At 42.6% G+C, this 25,923-nt stretch overlaps 1 protein-coding gene across 1 annotated transcript in view; it reads right to left on the reverse strand.

Annotated features, from left to right (window-relative positions):
- Positions 1-25,923, reverse strand: part of CIT (citron rho-interacting serine/threonine kinase) — a 702,016-nt gene that overhangs the window by 45,452 nt on the left and 630,641 nt on the right. Inside the window, 1 exon segment of the mRNA XM_033956569.1 lies at positions 5,530-5,833. Coding sequence (XP_033812460.1) covers positions 5,530-5,833 — 304 coding nt within the window.

Raw genomic sequence — 25,923 nt, forward strand, 5'->3', positions numbered from 1 at the left:
ACTCTAGACTGACGGCTGAGGAAGTCTGCTTGAACAGTGGCCACTCCAACCATAGGTGCTGCCATCAGCCTGGGAACTCTGGAACCCAGAACCTGTAGGATGTCCCACGCCCAAGGGGCTGCCATCTTCAATATCTCCGAAATCTGCCCAGAGCTTGTTTCCGAGCCTTGAGAAGGTAAACATGACCCTCTGTTGTATCGACAAGAATTCCAGGTAGTTCAGTGATTGCGTGGGCGTCAGATGGCTTTTTTTTTTTTTTTACAATTCAGCCCAGTTCTTCCAGTATGCAGAGCACTGTTGCTACCATAGTGTGTCCCTGTTTCAAGTGCGCTCTGAGCAACCAGGCGGCCAGATAAGGGTGAGCCTGCAACTCCATCTTCCTCAGAGTAGCCACTACTACCACCATCACTTTGGTGAAGGTCTGGGGTACTGTCACCAGCCCAAAAGGCAGAGCCAAAAACTGATAATGCTGATCCAGCATAGGAAACCGCAGAAACTTGCGATGATCTGGAAAAATGGGAATATGCAAATTTGCCTCCGTAAAATCTAGGGAGGCCAGAAATTCCCCCAAAGCCATGTTTTAAGGACTAACCACATGGTCTCCATCCAGAACCGAGGAAGCTTGAGAGCCAGATGGAAGTGCTGCAAATTTAGAAGTGGTCTCCAATCTTTTAATCCTCTCGTAGGAACGATAAAATAAACAGAGTATCTGTCTGAACCCAAATGTTTACTTGGTAACGGCTCTACTGCTCGAATATCCAGAAAGCGCTGAATAGTAGCATGGACTTAGCGTGCTGTGTCTAGGCTCCCGATAGGAGAAGACACGAACCAGTCTGACAGAGGCTGGGCAAATTCTAGTTTGTATCCCAACTGAATAAATGCCATGACCCACTGGACTTTCATAATGTGCAAGCAGGCAACTGAAACTCTGAAAGCCAACCCCCTATCCGCAGAGGGGCCCCCAGCTCCCTGGCGTCATTGGGTCAGGCAGGTTGGGCGGCGGTAGACAGAACGCTCCTGTAGCCTATAACTCTGAGAGTGTCTCTACGATGAGAATGGAGCATCTTGCCTATAGTCACAAAAATTTAATCAGAAGCTATGCAAAGGAGGATGCCCAGAAACTTTGGGCCATGCTCTACTATCCGGTTCATTTGGTGAACCAGACCATTGCCAAATAACTGACCCTGAAAAGGAAGCTGTGCCAGAGTTGCCTTGGAGGTGGAATCACCAGACCACTGCCAAACCCAGAGCATTCAGCGGGCCGAAAAGCACAGTTACTTACCATAACAGTTGTTATCCAGGGATGCGGACAGCCTCGCAAGCAGACTTGCTTGTAGAAACGTAGAAGTTTCGAGTCAGCCGCATCGCGCATGTGCGAGTACCTTCCCGCCCAGCGCAGGGCGAGTCTCCTCAGTTCAGATAGCTAGCAGAGAAGCCAACCAGTGGAGGTGGGTGGGCTGTAAGAATAGCTGCCTGCTGTCCCTGGATAACAACTGTTATGGTAAGTAACTGTGCTTTATCCCAGGACAAGCAGGCAGCCTATTCTCACATATGGGTGACCTCCAAGCTAACCAGAATGGGATGGTGGGAAGCGTTGGCAACTTAGGAGAATAAATTTTGTAATAAAAGCATCCAGACAATAGTGAGAAGTGAAAGTATGAACTGAGGACCAGGTAACAGCTTTGCACATTTCCTCAATAGGTGTGGATCTGAGGAAAGCCACTGAAGCTGCCATTGCTCTGACTTTGTGGGCTGTGATTCGACTCTAGTTGTAATCCAGCCTGGGCATAGCAGAAAGAGATACAAGCAGCCATCCAGTTGGAGATGGTATGCTTAGAGATTGGATGTCCCAACTTGTTTGGATCGGAGACAAAAAGTTGAGGAACAGTTCTGTGTGGTTTGGTGCGTTCCAAGTAGATGGCCAAAGCACGCTTACAGTCCAGATTATGAAGAGCTGATTCTCCAGGATGAGAAAAAACACTGGAAGTACAATAGATTGGTTGAGATGAAATTTTGAAACCACTTTAGGTAAGAATTTAGGATGAGTACGGAGGACCACCTTGTCATGATGGAAAACTGTGAAAGGTGGATCAGCAACTAATGCTTGCAGCTCATTGACTCTTTGAGCAGATGTGAGGGCAATAAGAAAAACCACTTTCCAAGTAAGATACTTAAGATGAGCCATAGACATTGGTTCAAATGGAGGCTTCATCAATTGAGCAAGAACAATATTGAGATCTCAAACCACTGGAGGCGGTTTGAGAGAAGGTTTGACATTGAAAAGTCCTTTCATAAATCTGGAAACCACTGGATGAGTAGAGACGGGTTTCCTTTCAATAGGCTGATGGAAAGCAGCAATAGTACTGAGATGAACTTGGATCGATGTAGATTTGAGGCCAGATGTGGATAAGTGCAAACAATAATCTAGAACAGAAGATAAGGATATTGAGGCTCCTTATCATGAGAGATACACCACGTAAAAATCTAGTCCATTTTTGGTGGTAGCATTATCTAGTGACAGGCTTTCTAGAAGCCTCAAAAATGTCTCTTACAGGTTGAGAAAACTGAAGAGGAGTTATGTTGAGAGGTACCAAGCTGTCAGGTGTAGAGACTGCAGGTTGGGATGAAGTAGAGATCCCTGACTCTGTGTAAGCAGAGACAGAAAAACTGGTAGAAGGTATGGCTCCCTGCTGCTGAGTTGAAGTAGAAGGGAATACCAAAGTTGTCTCAGCCACCGAGGAGCTATCAGAATCAGGCGGCATGATCGTTCTTCAACTTGACAAGAGTCATGAGAATGAGAGGGAATGGAGGGAATGCATACAGAAAAAGATTCGTCCATTCCAGTAGAAAAGCATCTGCCTCGAGGCGATGAGGAGAATATATCCTGGAGCAGAACTGAGGCAGTTTGTGGTTGTGGGGAGCTGCAAAGGGATCTATCTGAGGCATTCTCCACTGCAAAAAAATGTGAGGAAGAGGCGAGGAATTGAGTGTCCATTTGTGAGGTTGTAGAAGACGACTCAATTCATCCGCCAAACAGTTGTTCGCCCCTTGGATGTAGACAGCTTTTAGGAAGGTGTTGTGGAGGATTGCCCAGTCCCAAACCTTCAGAGCTTCTTGACAAAGGGAGGGAGATCCCATCCTCCCGTTTGTTGACATAGTATATGGCGACTTGGTTGTCTGTACAAATGAGGATTACCTAGTCGTGAAGAAGATGTTGAAAAGCTTTGAGAGCATTGAAGATTGCTCTGAGTTCCAATAGATTGATGTGACACTGACGATCCATACTGGTCCAGTGGCCTTGAATACGGGGACCATTGAGATGAGCCCCCCCAAGCGTAGGTCGAGGAATCTGTTGTGAGGACCTTCTGATGAGGGGGCATTTGAAATAGCAAGCCTCTGGAGAGATTGGAAGAGAGCATCCACCAGCGGAGAGACTGTCTCAACGAAAGAGTGACTGTAATGTGTCGAAAGAGTGGGTCACAAGCCTGTGTCCCCTGAGATGCCAGAGTCCACTGAGGAATTCTGAGGTGAAGTCTGGCAAAAGGAGTCACATGTACTGTGGAGGCCATGTGACCTAGGAGTACTATCTCGCTGAAATTGAAGAGCGGGAAGACACTGCATGACAGAGTTGAAGAAGAGCCTCCAGACGTTGTGGAAGGAATGTTCTTAGTTGGATAGTGTCTAGAACAGCTCCGATGAACTGTAGATTCTGAGAGGGCTGAAGTTGGGATTTGGGAAAGCTGATTTCGAATCCCAAGCTTTGCAGGAACCACGTAGTCCATTGGGTCGCTACAATAACCCCCTGAGATGTTGAATCCTTGATGAGCCAGTCGTCTAGATAGGGGAACAGCTGAAGACCACGGTTCCTTAGAGCTGCTGCTACCACCACCAGGCACTTGGTGAACACTCTGAGAGATGAAGCCAGGCCAAAGAGTAGCACTCTGTATTGGTAATGCAGATTCCCCACCCGAAATCTGAGATATTGACGGGAGGCCAGATGAATGGGAATGTGGGTATACGCTTCCTTTAGATCTAGAGAACATAACTAATCATTCTGATCTAGAAGGGAGTATAGTGACGACAGGGATAACATACAAAAAATTTTCTTTGACTAAAAATTTGTTGAGAGCCCTGAGATCCAGAATGGGTCGTAATCGCCCATCTTCTTCGGAACTAGGAAGTAATGGGAATAAAACCCCCCTGTTCTGCTGTTCCAAAGGAACTGGTTCGATGGCATGGAGACGAAGCAGAGCTTGAGTTTCCTGAAGAAGAAGGGCGGTCTGGGATGGACTGGAAGGATACTCTCTTGGAGGAAGCTCTGGTGGAACCTGAGTGAAATGAAGAGAGGGTCCTTCCCTGATGATTGACAGCACCCAGAATCAAACAAAGGTGGCCACTGCAACGGGCTAGCTGAGCGTGTAATCACCTGCATCTGGAAAGGGGAGGCTGAACCAGTAGTTATTGCTCCCCCTTGACCATGCTACATGGCGCAAAAATGCTCTAAAGGCGGCAATTTTGCACAAATTTTGTATGAATCCATACTAGGAGATCCTAAGGACTCCATTCCAGCAGTTTTCCTGACAAAATTTTGAATTTTAGAGAAGCATGGATAAGTTGAAAAAAAAGATCATTAAAAATCCAAGATGGTCGACAGACCTGAATTCATGCCCAAAATGCGCTTTAAAACGGCACTTCCCAAACATTAAAAATGACAAAAATAGCATATTTCAGGTGGGGGAACACAGAGGAACACTAGGAAACCTTCACAACCTCTCAAAATTAACTTTAAAAAATCGTCGTTGAGCCTATCAGCTCCTCTGTACTCACAGATACTAGAGACAGCTGCTGCTCCTGTTTCCAGCCTTTTCAATGGCCGGTTCAGAATTCATTGCCACACTGTTGAAAATACATCTTCCAAGCTGATCTTCGGGTTGGCAGTCAGACTTCACTGTCTGACTATGCCTCTACTATGCGCATCTGGACGGGTAGTGTGAAAATGCAGCCAGCGCACTGTGGAACATCGCTGAGCCCCCTAAGCATGCTACAGTCTGCGCTCGACCCCCCCCTCCCCCACCGCTTAATAGGGAGTGAGACTAAGTCAGGGATGGCCCTGAGCTCCAATGAAGACTAAGCAGACTGGCTAACAGGTACCCCAATGGGATCGGCCTGTTTGTGAATTCTCAGGCAGGCAGAGCTTCAAATCCACTTCAAACAAGAAAATACCCGTGAAAGGGATAAAACTACATTGAATTAAAATAATAAAATGGGGAGAGCAGAATCCACACAGCTGCAGTCATGTTTGCAGAAGAAAAGACTGCTAGAGGGCGCTAAACTAGCCTGTGAAGTATACTGGAGGCAGAGTGAAAGCCTGAAATGGATTTCTTCTGCAGCTCATGCGAGTAAGGGGGTAATAACCCTATGGTCTAATGTCTCACCTAGTGCACTGGAACTATATCTATCTATCTAGTGCCCTTTTTTATGAAATTATCCCTCATCCCCCACCCCCATTGTATGTATGGAAGAGTTTACCTTATTCACTTGTGAAATTGGTGTTCTTACTGCTCCAGCAGGAACACGGCCTCTACTGCTCTCTTCAAATGCTCTGCCTGGGGACCTTTCTCTCCGTGTGTTCAGCATCCTTCCTGGAGATTTCTCTCTCTCAACAGGTCGACCAGGAGACTTGTCTCTGCGTAGATCAGTTCTACTTTCTCGATAGCGATGTGGTGTACTTGGTTCTCGAGGGTGACCTTGCCCTTCAGGTGGAACAGGACTTGATGCTATCCGCTTTGTGATATGGTCACTATAAGAAGGGGGTCCTCTTTTATTAGGACTACTGTGGGTCAAAAACAATGAATACATCTGAACAATTCTTCATTTGCTTTCCCCCTCTTTACCTTTGGATTAACCTAGTTAGAACTTGCACTAGTTCTGCATTCTGAAAAGAGGTTTAATGGCTCTTCATTAGTGATCATCTAGATTTCCCTGCTCCACAATTTGTAAACTAATGAAATTCCTTTAAGAATCCAAATGGGTACTGAACTGTCAATTTGTTAGCAGTTGTATAGTTACATGAGATACTTTTCTTTTTTTTAAACTCAGATTTTTTGCCTGCTCCTATGAACTTACAGCTCTGTCAGAATTGCAACAGGGATCCAGTACCTTGATTCTTCCTTCCCAAGTGTTTCTCTCAGTTCACCTAGCTCAGATACTGTTCCAACATTTCTTCACCTCATTTCAGAACTCTGTGATCATGGGTCACACCACTATCTGTTTGCTGTTCTGTAATGGCTGGGGTTCTCTGCCTCTAGTGGCTGTTAACATTGCCTCTGCAGCATCCCCAGCTGACCAGGACAATGAAAAAACTGATCTACTGCAGGAATGAAAGCCAAGTTCCCCTCTGGGAACCACTGGGCTGATCCTTCTTTCTAGTCCGTCAGGACTATGCAGTTCTAAGTGATTTTAAATTATGTAGTATATACATTTCCATGCTATTCTTGTAAGACTGCAAACAGTGAAGAAGTATGGCTCCCCTAGATCATCAAACTCACTGAGAGTCACAAGAAGCTGGAAGGAAACAGAACAGCTGTCTGAGAGGCATTACCTGCAGCAAGACTCTGGGAAAAGGTCAGAGGGCATTAACAAATCAGGGTGAGACCCAGTTTGGAATGATTGGGGACAGGATGATGGTGGCTGATGGGAGCTAAGAATGATTGAGATAGGAATGGGAGAAAGTATGTATTTGGGGAAAAGAGTTTTAGGGGAATTCTGTGTTGTGGGAGACAAGATGAGCTGAGGGAAAGAAAGAGTTTGAAGAATCTAACTTCATTTCATTTATACATATTGCTCTGAGAATGCCTGAGTTATATCATTAGAGAGGGAACTCCCAACCATCACCACTCTCCTCTGTCGCCCAGCACTCTGGGCACCATCCATTTTACCTAGCACTGATCCTTGCTCTCATGTTGAAGTCTTTTTGCCAATGTATCCCTGATTCAAACATAGTTAAGATAACTGTTCTGCGACTGTTACCTCCATATATTTTCTGATCCAAGAAGCTTCAACAGGGGCTTCTTTTAGGATCATCTACTTGATTTTATGCAACCCTGACAATCATCTATAAAACTATGTAACGTATCTTAAAATATTACATTAAAATTTCAATTTGCTATAAGATGCCTTAATCATGCAATTTGATATGAGGTCTGCATTTGATTTAGTGGACCATGTGAAATTGCTGCAATGTTGGGATGCTATTGGTATTAGAGGAGAGGTGTTAGAATGGTTTCGGGGCTTTCTCATGTCTCACACCTATCAAGTTTGTTTCAATAAAGATCCTTCAGGTATTTGGAATAATTCATCTGGCATTCTGCAAGGTTCCCCATTGCTCTTTAATGTTTATATGTCATCATTTAGGTGCGCAATTGTACCAACTGGGGATAAAGCTGTTTAGTTATGTAGATGACTTTACGATCATTACTCCATTTGCTATTTATCTTTCTGAAGTTATTCCTAAAGCAACAGAAGTATTAGGTCTAATCTGGATGACTGAATTTAGACTGAAGCTTAACTCAGAAAAAAAACGAAGCTTTTTGTAGATTCACCGCACCTGTTTGATACTAAAACATTGTGTATAAATAAATTCAGCTATCCTATTCAATCTACCATTAAGGTTTTGGGAATAATACTGGCTCAGGGCTTGACTATGAAGAACCAGGTGGACTCTTTGATCAGAAAGGGTTTCTTTACTCTTTGGAAGCTTCGGTCCGTTAAGGCGTATTTTGATGTTTCATCATTTAGAATTTTGGTAGTCTCTTATACTAAGCCAGCTTTAGCAATTTCCCAGAAGAACATGCAACGATTGCGAATAGTACAAAATGCAGCGGTCAGGATGATTTTTAGGTTGCAGAAATACGATCACGTAACACCCTCCTATCGAATACTGAATTGGCTGCCAATGGAGGCGTGGGTGAAGTTTAAGTTTGATTGCTTGTTTTAAGGCTTTGTTTGGTTTAGCTCCTAAATATATAATTGAGCTTTTCTCTTTTGCAACCAACAGACATAAGAGAAACTCACATCTGAATTTTGTTTTTCCGCCTGTTAGAGGATGTAAACTTAAATAACATCATCAAAATCTTTTTTCATATCAAGCAGCGTTATGGGGTAAGGATTTAGAACAATTGCTTTTGCTTACTGACACTTACAGAGAATTTAGGAGACATCTAAAAACATATCTGTTTTCAAAGTATTTAGGCAGCTAATTCGTAAAAATTTTATTATGCACTATTTTGATCATTTTAGTGTCTCTAATTATTGGCTTTTAACTTTTTTAGTTCTATTCAACTTATCTTATTGTTTGTTTGTTTTTTACTACTGTAACCCGCATAGAACTTTACGGCCTTGCGGTATATAAATTGATTATTATTATTAAAGAGATTATATTCTTATCTTGATAATATATTTTCCAGTAGATAGGTGTCTCATTCTGGACAAGTGGGTAATTTCCCCATCGCCTGAGCTTTACAGAAGAAATTCACTCTGGATTTTTTCTTTGACCCTCCTACTTCAGTGGGAGCTCTACTGCCACCTAAAGTTAGTTCTCAAGCATGGAAGAGCTCCTCCGGAGGGAAAGTAGGGAAATGGGAAACTTTCCAACAAATAACAGTTCTGCTCAACAAAACAACATGGGAATACATATAGAATAATCAAACCAACAGAAGCATCAAAGGAGCTCAGGTAATACCCCTGTAGATGCTAGAAAAATAGTAAATACAATTCTTCATGTCCCAAAGGGCTGATTGACATCCAAGATAAGTATATGGAGAAGAACAATCAGAATGAGACAGTAAGCAGATGCAAGAATGACTGAGTGGGGGTCCAGAATGACACACCTATCTACCGGAAAAGATATCATCAAGGTAAGAACAATCTCTTTTTCCAGTGCAATAGGTATGTCATTCTGGACAAGCTGAATGTATCAAAGCAGTCCTAGAAAACTAGGGTGGGCTGATTGTGCCAGCCTGTAACACTGAGGACCCAAAGACACAGTCTTCCCTTATTACAACATCCCCTCTTTAAAACTTGGCAAAAGTATGCAGAGTGAACCAAGTTGCCACCAGACAGATCTTGAGGGGGAGACTGCCCTAGCTTCAGCACATGATGACGCCACACTTTTAGGCTACATTATCAATAGCGCGCAGGACAATTGTGCCCCAACAATTCCACTCCGTCAAATGCGCGCACCGACAAGTGTGCGCATGAAGGGAGCAGGGTTTTCGGGGCAAAATTGTAAGTGTAATGGGGGAGGGGGGTGTTTGTGGCAATTTTGAAATTGAGACTGTATCGGCATCTCCTGAACGAGAGCGTGATTGTAGTGTGTGTGGGGGGGGGGGGGGTTTTCCTCCCACCCCAAGAGTGGAAGAGCCAGGCTTCGGGAGGAGAGCGCGAGGAGTTGTAAATGTAGGGGGGGTTCACCCCACACCTCCCCTCAGAGCATAGATGGGAAGGTCTGAAAGCGGCCAGTGCGATGGAAAATATTTGTCCTGCGCGCAAATGTTGGGGCGTGATTGTTGGCACACTTTTGACGGGTCACCCACTTTTACTCGAATGCACCTTAATGGCATGGGGAGACTGCCTCCCACAGAATATGTAGGATGACAAAATGGTCTTATGGATCCATCGGGAAATCATGGCCTTGGAAGCTGAAGCACCTCATTTAGCTGAATGAGTCAGCACAGATGATGAGAGTCTAAATTCATTGATGACCTACAGATATCGAATAAGCATGTTTCTCACATCTAACTTATTCAAAACACAGTCCTGTTTCTGGAAGGAAGGTAAGCAGACTTCATGATTAACATGAAATGCCAAGACCACCTTCGGCAGAAAAGAAGGAATGGTGCATAGAGAGACTCCATTGATTGAGATTTTAAGTAAAAGCTCTCTACAAGAGAGATGCATGGAGCTCTGAGACTTGTCTCGCTGATGTCACAGCCACTAGAAAGACCACCGTAGCATCAAATCCATTAGGTACACTTCTTCCAGTGGTTCAAATAGAGGTTTGGAAAGACCTCGCAGCACCACATTGAGATCCCATGAGGGGAACAGGGGCTTGATCCATGGTCTGATGTAGAGAGCACCCTTCAGAAATCTGGCTTTGTATGGATAAGATGCAAGCGTAGGTCTGCGGTACCTAGCCCTGAACAAGAAAGCCCTACGACTTGAACCTGAAAAGAAGCCACAGTAAAGTCCTTGTCAAAGCCAGCTTGAAGGAAAGCCAACACCACAGACACCAGAGCTGAAAATGACTCCAAACACTCTCTGGCACACCAATACTGAAAGGTCTTCCATGTCTTAGTGTAGGCGGAGACTGCAATCGGCTTCTTAGAATTGAGAAGGGTCGTAATGAATACCCTTTCCATTCTAATGCTTTGCAGTCATGAGCTATGCTGTAAGAACAAAGTGATCTGGATCCTCTATGCACACCAGACCTTGAGAAAAAAGGACTGGAAGCACCAGAAACTGGAGCCCGTTCGAAGATGCATCCAATCTGCGTACACAGTCTGCAGGGCCATTTTGGAGCCATCAGAATGACCTGTCCCAGATGAGTTTTAATCCTTTGAATGATTCAGCATATCATGGACCAGGGAGGAAAGACATATAACAGGAGGTCCTGTGGCCACGGTTTTCTGAGGAAGCTGATATAGTTAAACACGTCAGAACCTAACTTCAGCTGTAACACCTTTAAAAATTTCTCAGATAAGTTTTTGCAGTATTTCACAATTGCATGTGTTGAAAGTTTCACTACTAAAATACAGTGTAAAGATTAGAGAAGATATTGACTGACTTTCATCAGCACAGGCTAGTCCCGCGGTTTGAGAATAAATCGTCTCTGAGCACTGAAGAATATAGAGTATTAAGATTTGATATTAAGTCTCATAAATGTTGTGCAAAGCCACTTCTAGTTTTTCATTTATATGAAGTTAAGTAGTACATTTAAACAAATGATAGCAAGCAAAGTTACTCACCTATAGTAGGTGTTCTCCGAGGACAGCAGGCATATATTCTCACATCTCGGTGATGTCATCCATAGAACCCGGTACAGATAACCAAAAGTGTACTATCACTTTAAATCTTTAGGACCACCCGTGCCACATGAGTGCAGGTGCCTTCTTGCTCGATGTCAGCTCACAGGACCTGAAGTTCAGTAAGATAGCTCAGAAGCCAACTAGGTGATGTGGGAGGGTTGTGAGAATATATGCCTGCTGTCCTCAGAGAACACCTGCTACAGGTGATTAACTTTGCTTTCTCCAAGGACAAGCAAGTATTATATTCACAATTGTGGGACTCCCAAGCTGCCAGGATCATGGCTCTGAGAAGAGAGTTACTGACAACTACCATGAGTGTAGCAAAACAAAAAGGGTTGGAGGGAAGTTGGCATTTAAGAAGAAAAAACATTTTGCAGAATCGATAATTCTCCAAACAGTAATGGGAAGTTAAGATATAGATTGAGGACCAAGTGGCTGCTTTAAAGATGACCTTGATAAGTGTGGAACAAAGATGGGCTACTGAAGCCACCATAGCTTGAACTTTATGAGCAGTGACATGGCCTTCAAGTGTCAATCCAGTCCAAGCAAATGCAAAGGAGATACAGACCTTTAGCTATACAGTCCATCAGATATGTGGAGATGGCTCTCTTGGTGACAGGAGTTCCAAGTCTGTTAGGGTCAAACAAAGAGTTGAGTGGTATCCAAGCAGTAGGCCAGTGCAAGTTTACAGTTCAATGTGTGAAGAGCTGCCTCACCAGGGTGAGAATGCGGTCTCGAGAAAACGACAGGTAGAACTATAGACTGGTTGAGATGAAACTCAGAGACAACTTTTATGAGAAACTTTGGATGTGTACAGAGCACTAGCCTATCATGGTAGAATCTTGCATAGGGTAGATCAGATACAACTGCTTGAAGTTCACTTATCTGGCGTGCAGACATTAAGTGCTATGAGGAAGATCACTTTCCAAGTCAGGTGCTTGAGGTTCAAAGGGAGACTTCATGACAATGGGTATAACACTGAGCTCCCAGGCAATGGCAGAAGACTTGAGATGAGACTTGGTATGGTGGAGGCCCTTCATGAATCTAGAAACCAAGGGATATACAGATAATGGTTTCTTGTCTAATGGTAAATGAAAGGCACTGATAGCACGGAGATGAACACACAGTGAATTAGTCTTGAGTCCACAGTTAGAAAGCTGAAGAGGAAATCCAGAAATGACATTAAGGTACAAGTGACTGGATCTAGTGAATGGAGATCACACCAGATAGCGAAGGGAGTCCATTTAAAATTATAGAATCACTGTGTAGAAGGTTTTCTAGAAGCTTCTATAATGAATGAATGAATGACATTGGTGCAGATAGGATGAATGTGTTTACTTGCTGGGAGAGAGATACCATGCTTTGAGTGTTAACGAGCTTAGATTGGGATGAACGAAAGAGCCTTCGTTCTGTCATTAATGTTGGAAATACCTGAAGTGTGATGGGTTCCTGAACAGTGAGGGTTGGAGAGGGTGCCATGGTTGACGTGGTCACCAAGACACAATGAGAATTGTGGTGGCTTGATCTTGGCCACGTTTGAGTAGTCTTCCCGCCTAAAGGTATTAGAGGGAATGCATACAGAAACTTGTCCCACTAGTTGAAGAGAAAAGTGTCCAACTCCAGACGGTTGGCAGTGTCTCTCAAACAGTGTGCTCCGGCATTGGTGTGCCCTGAAGTGATTTCAGGGGTGCCACGAGAGATTATAGAATTTTACTTTATTTTTAAAAATTCCCTTCATAAGTATATGCTAGAATAGATGACAAGTATGTCACGTATGCAAGAGTCTATCAATGTTATCAGCATCTGTATGCATAAGGATACAAATGACCAGGCAAGCATCATTCTTTGATATGATTGGTTCTTGAAAACTAATGGCAAGTAATTTTATTTCTTATGTAGTAGCTATCCTAACTTGAGTAACAAAGCAATCAAGGCTTTGTTACTGTTTGGATCTTCTTATCTTTGCAAACTTGGATTCTTAGCTCTGACAGAAATTAAATCGAAAAAAAGAGAATGACTGCAGATGGTGGATCATGAAAATGTGTGTTTGCTTGTGAACTATTGAGCTGCGTTTTGAGTTAATTTGCACTATTGCATTGATTAGCAATTCTATTCTATCCACTTTAGTTTCACCGTTGTTACAATTACTCATACATAGCTTAAAGAACTTTAAATCAATAACTCTTAATTTATTTATTTTTGTTGGTTTTGCTATTTTATAATTTAAATTATAATGTGTTGTAAAAAACATTTGCTCCGTTTAGTGTGCCGGAGCTAAAGAAGTTTGAGAGACACTGGTATAAAGTCTGGAGCAGAAGAGCAGAAGTTTGTGGTGGTGGGGGCAAGCAAAAATGTCTACCTTGGGGGTCCCTCAATCTGAGAAGATCTGCCACAAGAAGGGTGTGTTGTGAGCCAACTTGTGAGGTTGAAGGAGTCTGTTCAACTTGTCCGCTAAGATGTTTTGTTTCACTACCAGATAAACTGCTTTGACGAGGATGATATGAGCAATTGCCTAGTTCCATATATGTATTCCTTCTTGGCAGAGTGTGCAACCCCGTGTCTCCTTGTTTGTTCAAGTAGAACATGATGACTTGATTGTCGGTGTGGAAGAGAACTACTTGACTTTGCAGATGATCCTGGAAAGTTTGGAGGGTGTTGCGAATTGCACAGAGCTCCAGGAGATTGATATGGAGAATTTTCTCATGAGGAGTCAAGATGCCTTCAGTGTGTAGGCCATTGAGGTGGGCTCTCAGCCTACCATGGAAGCATCTGTGGCAAGCAGTGTGGTAGAGCCTGGAAGAGGTGACCTCTGAATAGATTAGACAGAAGCATCCACCACCTGAGGGACTGAAGTTCTGAGGTCACTGGTATTGGTTCAGAAATAGATTGTTGGCTTGAGTCTAGTTTCAAGTTTATTTAAAAATTTGATTTGATCGCAATATCATAATACAATGCGATTTACAAATATGATAAAAATCACATATCGGTTAAAAATTAAGACATTACAGGACACAAGAGGAGGGTAGGTTTAAATACAATTCAAAACCAAAAATGAACAAGGGATTAAAACTATAGGTCGGGAAAGAATTACCCACTTAATTTTCCTTTAAAGGAGTTTTAATATGCTATAGGATGTTTGAGTTATAAAGAATTTGAGTAGCACACTAAAAAGCATCCTTAAAAAGCCAGCTTTTCAGGAAACTTTTAAATTTACTGAGTGATTTTTCTTCCCTTATATAAATTGGAAGCGAGTTCCAAATTTGAGGTGCCGTAACAGAGAAGATCGTGTCTCTCCTTGAGTAAATGAATCTTAGTGAGGGGACTGAGAGGAGAGATTTCTCCTCAGATCTTAAAGATCTTGTTGGAGCGTAAGGAATTAGAAGTCTTTCTAAAAATCAGGGGCTTTATTCATTAATGTTTTGTGTGTAAGTAAAGCTATTTTGTATGTAATTCTATAATTTATGGGTAACCAATGTGCTTCTTTTAATAGGCGAGTCACATGATCAAATTTTTTCCTTTTGGTAATTATTTTTATTGCGGTGTTTTTTTAGGATTTGTAATCTACATATTTCTTTTAAGGTTATTCCTTGTACAAAGCATTACAATAGTCTATTTTTGATATGACTAACGAGTGAATTAGAATATTCAAAGATGATACGTCGAGAAATGAGGATAACGATCTAATCATCCGTAGCCTATAAAAACAGCTTCTTACCAGAGAATTTATTTGCTCGTGATAATTCAATTTCTGGTCCAAAATAACCTTTAGAACTTCCTTTATTATACAGTAGTTTTGTTTATGTCCACTGGGAAAAGAGAGTCCATTGTGAGAACAGAGTGACGTGACCAGTAGCTTGCCATTTGACCTAGAAAACATAACATCTGACATGCAATAATGCATAGTAGGGAGGAGACTTTTTGGCATAGGTGGATAAGATTGTCAACTCGATGTTGAGGTAGAAAAGCTTATGCTTGTGTTGTGTCCATTAAGAGCTCCTATGAACTCCAAGGTCTGAGCTGATTGAAGATGTGATTTCTGGTAGTTGACTACAAATCTGAGTAGTTCCAATAAACAAACTGTAGAATCAATGGCATACTGAGGTTGCTGCAATATTGAGGCCTTGATTAGCCAGTAATCTAGATAAGGAAATACATGATACCCGCAAGAATGGAGGATTGCAGCCACTACCACCAGGAATTTTGTGAACACTCTCAGTGCTGACACTAGGCCATAGGATAAGACCCTGTACTGGAAATGGCGTGAACCCCACTCGAAAGTGAAGATATTTCTTATGAGCAGGTAAAATAGGAATGTGAGTGTACGCTTCTTTGAGGTCTAGAGAGCAGAGCCAATCATTCTTTTCCAATAATGGCAAGAGTGTTCCCAGAGAGACCACGCAAAACTTCTCCTTCATTATTTCTAATCTAATTTGAGATTTCTGAGTCACACTGTGCCTAAATAGGTTCAAGGTGACTTACAATGCAATTTAAATGGATACAATTTAGTATAGTACAGGAAGCTCTTAGTGGTACATTACAATACAGTTTTGAGAGGGGTATAATACAACAGGAGAGCTAGTACTGTCTGAAAGGGATGCTATGAGGTAGAGATTTCCCTACAGTGCAATTTCAAGAGACATACAATTTAGTGCTATCCAAGATGTTAAAGAAGGTACATTCAGTGATGCTTTGAGGTAGAGAATATCTGTTATAGTCTATCCTCAGGTGGTTGAAATTTAGTTTCTTTTGGAATGTGAGTTAGTTTGGTTCAGATCTGCTGATTGTGGGGAGATTGCTCCAAATCTTTGCGCTGATATATGTAAACATGATGGTGTTTGAGGCCTTTTGTTGAGGGATAGTTCAACTGAGGTTTACTAAGATTTCTGTTCAAGGTAGGCCATGAGGGATTGAATAAGTCTATGAGTGGTGCTGCAGAAGATTAAGCAAAGTTGCTTACCTGTAACAAATGTTCTCCGTAGACGGCACGGGAATGCAGCCACACTTGAAGGTGAAGTCTGCTGTCTGAGCCTGTGTGCTGGAGCTCTCCCCTAGCTAGTTAAGCTTTTAAAAACTTACTGGGCATGTGCAGAAGTCCCTACACTCACAGCCCCTCCCCTTAGCTTGTCAGTATTGTTCCTAGCAATGAAGGAAATGAAAAACGAGAAGGGTAGGCAAATGTGGCTGCATTCCCCTGCTGTCTACGGAGAATGCCTATTACAGGTAAGCAACTTTGTTTTCTCTACAGACAAATAGGGGAAATGCAGGCACACTTGAAGGTGTCCCAAATACAAAACTGGGATAGAAGATAACCACGTGGGTGATACATGGAATGATACAAATATAAAACTACCCACTCTGTGCTTTTCTATAAACAACTAAGCTTAACGTTGTTAAAAATGCACAGAACCAATCAGATGGTAATAGAAGATCACAACGGGGTGAAACCCCCCGAGAAAAGTGTCCTCAATGTTCAATCATTGCACTTCAACCGTTATGCTGGTGATAACTCCAACTACTTAAAAGTGTTAAGTGATTCACAAAACTGTGTGAACGAATCTGTAAAAATGTTGTTATTAAATAAAGACATTTAAAACACTCTCAGCGGTACTGAAGGTTACCTAATGTAAGAGAAAACAAATAGGAAAGAACATTAGGTAACCTTCAGTACCGCCGAGAGCATTTTAAATGTCTTTATTTAATAACAACATTTTTACAGGTTCATTCACTTTTGTTTTATTCTTCATTTTTAGATCACATTAACTTTGAAGAAATTTATGTGTGGGTTCTCTGAGGAAACCCGGTCTGGCGAAACGCGTCAGAACCTGGAAGAATTAGACACCTAAGATGAGTAACACAGTAATTTTTTATCTGATTGGGTCTGAGCACTTTTAACAACGTTAAGCTTAGTTGTTTATATAAAAGCACAGAGTGGGTGGTTTTATATTTGTACACTTGAAGGTGAATCACAAGCTGTAAAAGGGGAAATGCAGGCACACTTGAAGGTGAGTTCCAAGCTGAAAAATAGGACCTGAGTGGTGGAAAGAATTTATAGTATGAACATGTTTCTCAAGATAGATTGGCCAAATCGCACATCTTGAGCAAAGCATAGTGCTTTGTAAAGGCGTGTACTGAGGACTAAGTTGCAACTGCTGGGTTATAGGAAATGAAAAGTTGATTTGTCTGACTAAGGGAGTAGTTGCCTTGAGATAAAAAAAGCAGTAATGCTCTCCTGCAGTCCAAGGTAACATAGAAACATAGAATATGACGGCAGAAAAGGGCCATTGGCCCAACAAGTCTGCCCACTCAAAGAACCCTCCCCTCTAAGCACTTCCTCGAAGTGAACCCACATATTTATCCCATTTTTTCTTAAAATTGAGCATGTTGTAAGCCTCAATTACCTGAAGTGGAAGATCATTCCAACGATCAACCACCCTTTCAGTGAAGAAATACTTCCTAATGTCTCCATGGAATCTCCAACCTTTGATTTTTAATGGATGCCTTCTTGTTGCCGTAGGCCCTGTAAGGAAAAAGATGTCTTCTTCCACCTCAATATGGCCAGTAACATATTTGAACGTCTCTATCATGTCTCCCCTCTCCCTGCGTGCTTGCTCTGCTGAAGAAGAGTATGGAGTGGGAAAAATGAAGGCAAAGTAATTGTTTGGTTGAGATGAAAATCTGTGATGACTTTAGGTAGAAATTTTGGATGAGTTCGTAATTGCACTCTATTAGGAAAGAACTGGAGATACGGATAATAGGTGACCAGTGCTTACATTTCACTAACTCTTCTAGCTGATGTCAGGGCTGTAAGAAAAACTGTTTTCCAAGTAAGGAAAGAAAGTGAAACAGATTCCAATGGTTCAAAAGGATTGTGCATTAAAATATCCAGGACTACGTTCAGGTCCCATGCTGGTGGAGGAGCTCGCACTGGAGGACGAAGATTATTGAAACTCTTGATAAAACAAGAAACCAGTAGATGATGTGAAATTGGTTTACTATCCACAAAGGGATGGAAAGCTGAGATAGCTGCTAGATGAAAACAGTTTGATTGGAGACCAGAATCTGATAAATGTAGAAGATATTATTAAACATAGTTGATTGGACAAATAAGAGGATCTTGGTGCTGCTATTGAGACCAGAAAGAAGAACGTTTCTATTTCGATTAGTAGGACTTTCTAGTAGATGGTCGTCTAACTGCAAGAAGTACAGACTTTACTGGTTGAGAAAGTGGTAAATGTGTTAGGTTTGAGTTTTCAACTTCCATGCTGTCAAACTGAGAAGATTGGGGTGAAATAACTGCCCATTCTGTTGAGACAGAAGAGATGGATGGTTTCCCAATGGAATTGGAGGAGCATCCAGATAGTCCAGGAGGAGTGGATACCAAATTTGTCTGGACCAGTGAGGAGCAATGAGTATGATGTGAGCCAAATCTCTGAAGACTTTCTGAAGTACCTTGGAGATGAGAGGAAACGGCGGGAAGAAAACACCTCTTGCCACAACTCTTGGTTGAAGGGAGCAAAACTGGCTATATTTGGCATTGTACTGGGAAGCAAAGAGATCCAGATAGATGACGAGACCAGTTGTGAGGGTAGAGTTTCCTGCTCAGAGAGTCTGCGAGGAGATTGTGTTCTCCTGGTATATATCTCCTGGTATATATACCGCTTGTAGATGGACCTGAAGTGTCAAAGCATAGGTAACAAGCGGTAAGCTTTCTCTGCAGAGAGGAAGAGAGCCAGAGCCTCCCTGTCTCTTTATATAAAACATCGTGACTTGATTGTCCGTCTGAATAAGAATGTGTTTGTCAAAAATCCAAGGGTGGAATGCCTAGAGCGCATAATACACTGCTTGCAGCTCGAGATGATTGACGTGTAGTGATCATTTGCAACTGGGCAAGATGTGCTCTCCAGGCCTGAATGGAGGCATCCATCGTTATCGTGAGAAGAGGTGGTGGAGGTTGAAAAAGACAGCCATCCTGTAGGGATGGCAAAGAAATCCACCAAAGAAGGTAATGAGATCATCTTGTTGAGGGAATGATGCTTTTGATCCCAGGTGCCACTGTAGAGGTCTCATGTAAAGTTGTGCATTTGGCACCAAACTGATCGATGCTGCCATGTGACCAAGCAGACGTAGAACAGTGTGGGCTGGTAGAGCTGAAGACGGCCTGAAGTGAGTTGCCAGAGTAATAATTGCGTGATGTCTGTCTGGAGAAAGATAGGCTCTTGGTGCATCCAGAAGTGCTCTGATAAATATGAGAGAGCAAGTTGGAGAAAACTTGGACTTCTGATAGTTGATGAGAAATCCTAGAGACAGCAGAGTGTGGAGCATGGTCTGAATGGTGAGAAGAACTGGTCCTTGGAGTGAGCTACCAGGAGCCAGTGATCCAAGTAAGGTAGAATCATGTGATGTTGTTTTCTTAGGTGCACCACCACTATCGCCACACACTTTGTGAAAACTCGTGGTGCTGATGAAAGGAAATGTTGATTCAGGAATGTGAAGTGAAGAAAATGCCAGTGGGAAAAATGAATCGAAATGTGTATATATGCATCCTTGAGGTCTAGGGTGGCCAGCCAATCGTATTACTTCAGAAGAGGTAGAATTGTCAAAAGGAAAATCATTCTGAACTTTTCCTTCCTGAGGCAGGAATTGAGTGGACGGAGATCAAGAACAGGATGGAGACCTTGTGATTTCTTGGGAAAGAACTTGGAGTAGATGCTTTTGGATCTTGTAGAGCGTGACACCTCCTCAATTGCATTGCTTTGTAGAAGAAGGGAGACTTCTGCTGCAAGTTGTGGAATGTGAGTATGTGGAACAGTGGATGGATGAGGAGGATGGAATGGAATATAACCAGGAAGGAAATTAAGGACGTATCCCTGGGCAATAGTGCAAAGAACCCACTGATCTGTCGTGATGGCCTGCCAGGCCGGAAGAAAATGTGATAGCCGCCCTCCCACACTGGTAGATGGTCAAAAACTGGGACTAGGTTTCAGCGCAGGTAGTTGAGGAGTAGACGACTGTTTCCTGTCCCTTGTATACTACTTTTAGAGGTAAGGAGAGGACAGTGACCTCTGTAGGGGAGGGCGGGTATAAGGAGCAAATCTGCGTCATTGCTGGAAAAAATTGCTGATAAGCACTTCTATAAGAAAAGGAAGAAGAAGGGCATCTAAATTGATGAGTGTGCTAAGAAGAGTATGCTGAGAGTTCTCTACTGGTCGAGGAGTCTTCCTTAAGTTGTGACACTGTAGCCTCGACCTTTTCTCCGAACAGGCTATCTCCCAAGCAAGGAGCATCTGCCAACTTATCATTCAGGTTTTCCTGAAGATCTGACACTTGCAACCATGCTGGGCATCTGGCTGCAATAGCTACCGCTGTGGTTCTAAATGTCATGTCATAGGAATCATAATTGGTTTTAATTAGATGATAAGTTTATTCTTGAAGGGAAATGAGAAGGTTTGGTAATGCTTTCGGAGAAGTGGCCTCCAACTGTTGCAAAATAGAATGTTGAAAATGAAGAATTTGCAGTTGGTGGGCAATGATCCTTGGTGAAAGCATAGAGCCCTGATAAACCTTGCAGCCCATGGAGTCGAGGAATTGAAGATCCTTACCCAGAGACGCAGATAACGGCCCCTTTGAAACCTTAGCTTTCTTGATAGCCGACTCAGATACCATGGATTAGTGAAGAAGCTGCTGGAGATCATGACCAGGAGCTTTTTGAACTTTACATTTAAGCTCTAAGTGTTTGGATGCTGTTGATACTGAAAAAGGTTTTTACCAATTTGTCAAATGCAGGTCTTGAAGAACTTGATGTACTAGTAAAGCAACAAGCTCCTTCAGTGGGGATTTGTAAGACTGTAGAATGGCTTGAAAATCTTTACTATCCGCTGGTATGGAGGCTTCACTAAGTAGTAAAGAGACCTTCTGAATAAATTTTGGGTAAACTCAGACGAGGGGCCCGGCTGAGTAGCTTGCACTGGTTTAGGTTCTGAAACCGGAAGAAGATCTGGCTCTAACCAGGCAGGTGGAGAATGTGGTACCTGAATTGGAGACAAGCAGATTGGTGTACCTGGACCCCAGGTTACCAGAGGCGATGGCACCACCAGCCTGGAAAGCAGAGGTTCTTCTGGAACATATGGCTGGATACAAGGAAAATTTGATGTGCTTCTAGAACTGGCGGAACCTGCTGAAGCAAGTGAGCGCTATCTTGCATAAATCTCTGAAGTAATGAGAAAAAACTGGAGACGGTCTTTATAGAATCTATATGCTGTGAAGATATTTCTGGTTGAAAATCTGGTCCAGGAATTCTTTTAGGGGGGACAGGCTCCTATTCTCTCAGTGTAGGAGAGGCCCCCCCATTTAGGTTTTGTAGCCTTTGTAGGTTTTTGAGGAGGTACCTTTAGTTTGTATAGTGGTAGGTAAGTCAACAGGAGGCCGAGACTGAGCCCATAGGAACCTTCCCTGTTGTATCCTTTGTTGTAGATGCCACTACTGCTTGACAAGAGGAGTTTCTTGATAAACACACCATTGGAGGTGAGGGTGTCAGATTCCGTTCTGACGTCGGGTGTTTCTTCTTTTTACCTCTCTGTTCTTCGTTGCTTTTTTTAAAATATGATTCAAAGTTAATAAAGTTAAAAAAATGATATCTATATATTTAATTTGTTCTAAGGAAAAAAGATATACAGTATTTTATATGTAAAATCTGGGGAGAGCTGTGACCTGTCAGGAGCGGTTAGAAAAAAAACCTGACAAGCTAAGGGGAGGGGCTGTGAGTGTAGGGACTCCTGCACATGCCCAGTAAGCTTTTAAAAGTTTAACTAGCTAGGTGAGAGCTCTGGCACACAGGCTCAGTCAGCGGACTTCACCTTCCAGTATGCTTGCATTTCACCTGTTTTTCTACGTAGAATACATGATATTGTGAATTTTATTAAGAACATAAGAAGCGCCATCTCCGGATCAGACCTTCGGTCCATCAAGTCCGGCGATCCGCACACGCGGAGGCCCTGCTAGGTATACACCTGGCTTATTTTATAGCCAACCATATCTTTATATGCCTCTCTCAAGGAGATATGCATCTAGTTTGCTTTTGAAGCCTAGGACTGTCGATTCCGCAATAATCTCCCCTGGGAGAGTATTCCAGATGTCAACCACTCTCTGTGTGAAGCAGAACTTCCTGATATTAGTCCTGAACTTGCCCCCCCTTAGCTTCATTTCATGTCCTCTTGTCCGTGTCAAATTGGACAATGTAAATAATCTTCTCTGCTCTATTTTGTCGATTCCTTTCAGTATTTTGAAGGTCTCGATCATATCCCCACGCAGTCTCCTTTTCTCAAAGGAGAACAATCCAGTGTTTTAAGTCGATCCTCATATTCCAGTTTCTCCATACCCTTCACTAGTTTAGTTGCTCGTCTCTGCACCCTCTCCAGCAGTTTTATATCCTTCTTTAAGTAGGGAGACCAATGTTGGACGCAGTATTCCAAGTGGGGTCTGACCATTGCCCTATAAAGCGGCATTATAACTTTTCTAGTATCGACGGGTAGCCAATGTAGCTATTTGAGTTAGGTAGAAATTGGATCATATTTTTTCAACTTGAAGATCAGTCTAATTGCTGTGTTTTATATTAGTTGTAGTTTGCGGGCAGTGTTGTGTTGATACTTATGTAGAGGGCGTTACGGTAGTTAATATTTTATAGTATTTGTTCTGTCGAAATATGTTTTAGTATTTTTAATATGTATGCATGTAATTTTGTAAACTGCGTAGTTTTTATATGGTATATAAATTTTTAAATAAGTAAATAAATAAAATTACGACAAAACTTTCATTTGTACAAGGATGGTGCAGTGTCACTCATGAAACTAGAGCCTTATGAGTCTCAGCTGTTTCATGGAAAAGGTTTTCCTCCAGAGGTTTGAGACTTATGGTTCAAGGGACAGAGTTGAGTCCAGTATGTCACCCAGTACTTTGGATGGCTCATCTATGTCTATTTTTTCTCTGGATGGTGGTACAATGTTATTGGGCGCTGTTTGTCAGGGGCTGTGGAACCAGAGGATTTTGGTTTTGGTTGCGTTCAGCTATAGTTTCTTGATTTTGGCCTAAGATTGTATTTTATTGATGTTATCAACAATTTTGATTGATGCATCTAGCTGATTGTCTGTATGGGAATAAAGAGGAGGATGTCATCCACATATGATAGCAGGCATTTGTTGTTGGCGAATATAATATTGCAAAGAGAGCTCATAAAAAGGTTTAAAAATGTGGGAGAAAGGGGGGAACCCCAGGGCACTCCACAGGCTTTCTAGCTGTTGGAGAGGTCTAGAATTAGACGGAGACCTCTGGTCTTTTTTGGTATAAAGAAATATTTGGCCCCTCCTGCAGAGGAACTTGTTCTATTGCATTGAGCTGGAAAAGGGTTGAGAACTCTTGGTGAAGGAGAGTCTTCTGGAGGGAGTTCAAAAGAAACTCTCTTGGTGAGAGGCTTTCATAATAATCATAAGGCGTAACCCTGGGCCACCACCTGGAGAACCCACTGGTCTGATGGTCCAGCGATGGTAAGAGTTGGCAATGCTCTCTAGAAGGGAGTCAGAAGGATTCTACTTGGACTGTGACTTTTTGTCTCTGCTGTCTATGATGTTTTTGAATTGATGGACAAGATGATGTAGACCAGGCTTGTCCAACCTTTTTCCATCAGGGGCCACATTTAATATTTTTTTTTAACATTTGGAGGGCCAAAACACACGCCATTGTATATTGCCATATGCTTCATCAAATAGTAGCAAAATACAACAGTGTGTTATCCCCTCCCAGCCAGTCTCTCTCTGTTTCATCTTGTTCTCTCTTATATACCCACCCAGACTTTACCTAGTCTAATTCCCTCACCTGGTTTCAGTTGCAGAACAATGGGCTTCCTGCTTCCTCAGTAAGACTTGGCTCTCTACAAGTCTGAGCTACATGGTACCAGAAGTTCAGACACTGCTCAGCTCAAACTTACAGAGATCTGAGTCATGGCAGGGAAGCAAGAATCTTGCCATAGGCACTAGCACTGTGGGTGCTGGAGCACTCCAATATTCTTTCCAGCACTGCCCAGACATCAAAGCCGAAATTTTCCTAATGCAGAGCTGCAGGGGAAAGCAGGAAGAAAGACAGTGTCTCCGTAGCTATTGCTCTCACCTTCCCCTGCAACCTGTTGATCAGATATTCCTTAGCTAGCCAATAAGCTGCAAAAGAAGCTTAGGAAACACCATTGGTCAGACATTCCTTAGCTAGCCAATAGGCCATAGGGAAAAAAGGATGGAAGGTTGGTGTTTCCTAAGCTACTGGTCTTGCCTTCCCCTGTAGCCTATTGGCTGGCTAAAAAATATCTAACCAATGGGCTAATAGCAGGGAACAGAGAAGAGCTGCATTGTAGGTCAGACAGGCTTCCTGTCATAAGTCTACCATAGAAAGGAGAAAAGGAATGAGGTAGCAAAGGGTAGCACAGGCACTGAGAGATAGGAGAAATGGGGTTGTGTGGGTAAGAGAGGTTGAGGGAAGAGATATGGACTATGAAAAGGAGAACAGAGCTGGGGGGGGCATGGGATATAATACAAAGATAAGTGGGTAAGAGATGGGCTGAAGAAAGAAAAACAGAGATAAGGACAGGGAGAGGAATTGTGTGGGGTTCAAAGAGCAGAGGACTGAGAAAAGGGTTTTTTTTGATTTGGCTCCCTGGCATTCTTCGTGAGTAATTGCTAAATCCTTGTTCTTGGTTCTTAGTAAAACTCAACCAGGCTCCCTGAGCTAGATGATTGTTCCTTGGCCACTGGAGCAATATCATGTAGGCCAGTGTTTCTCAACTTCTTCAAGCCAAGTACCCCCCTAAATCTAACAAATACCTCCACCCAAGCTCCGCCCCGACCCTCTCAGGCTCTGCCCCAGACCCCATCCCTATAATAATAGTACTATTTGTAATGCAATTTCTTCCATCCATTTTTCATATGCACACAATATAATTTTATTAATACATAATGGTAACCACAAAATTTAAAAAAACAAAGCACACAGTACACAGAGAAAATCTTAATTATTATTTACATTTGTTTTTTTCAAAGAGGTCAAGGCAGATGACTTTAAAATATGCAATGTCACCTCAGTAACAACTATAGAAAAATAGACAAATATAGTACAAAATATAGACAGCAGATATAAAGTCTCAAAATGGACACATTTCGATCACTAAATTGAAAATTAAATCATTTTTCCTACTTTTGTAGTCTGGTGATTTCATTAGTCTCTGGTTACACTTCCTTCTGACTATGCATCCAATATTTCTTTCTTTTTGCCTCCTGCATGCTTCATCTCCTCTGGACCTCATTCCCTTTCCCAACCAACATCTCTCTCTGTCCCTCCAGGAGTCCAACTTTTCGTCCTTTCTCCTCCACCCCTATTGGCAACATGTCTCCCTTTCTCTCTCTCACTGTCCATCTGTCTTGAGCGATCTAGGAATCTCTCCCACCACCTCTATTGCCACATCCAACATTTCTCCCTCTCTCATCCTCTGGAGCATGTGCAGCATTTTTCACCACTGCCTATCAGCCCCATGCCCATTTCTCCTTCTATCACCCCTCTCCAGCACCATGCCACATCTCTCCCTCCATCACTATGTCCAATATTCCTCTCCCTTGCATCCCCTTCAATCTGTCCCTCTGTTTCCTCTCCACCACCATATCCAACATTTCTCCCTCCCCCATGCATATCAACATCTCTCCTCTCTATGCCCAATTTTCCTTTTTTTTCTTCCTTTCCCCATGTGCACCATGTCTTTCCCTTTCACTCCACACCTATATCCAACAATTCTCTTTTCCTGTTCCTTCAC

This window comes from Geotrypetes seraphini, chromosome 8 (genome assembly GCF_902459505.1).
Source record: "Geotrypetes seraphini chromosome 8, aGeoSer1.1, whole genome shotgun sequence".
Classification (NCBI taxonomy): domain Eukaryota; kingdom Metazoa; phylum Chordata; class Amphibia; order Gymnophiona; family Dermophiidae; genus Geotrypetes; species Geotrypetes seraphini.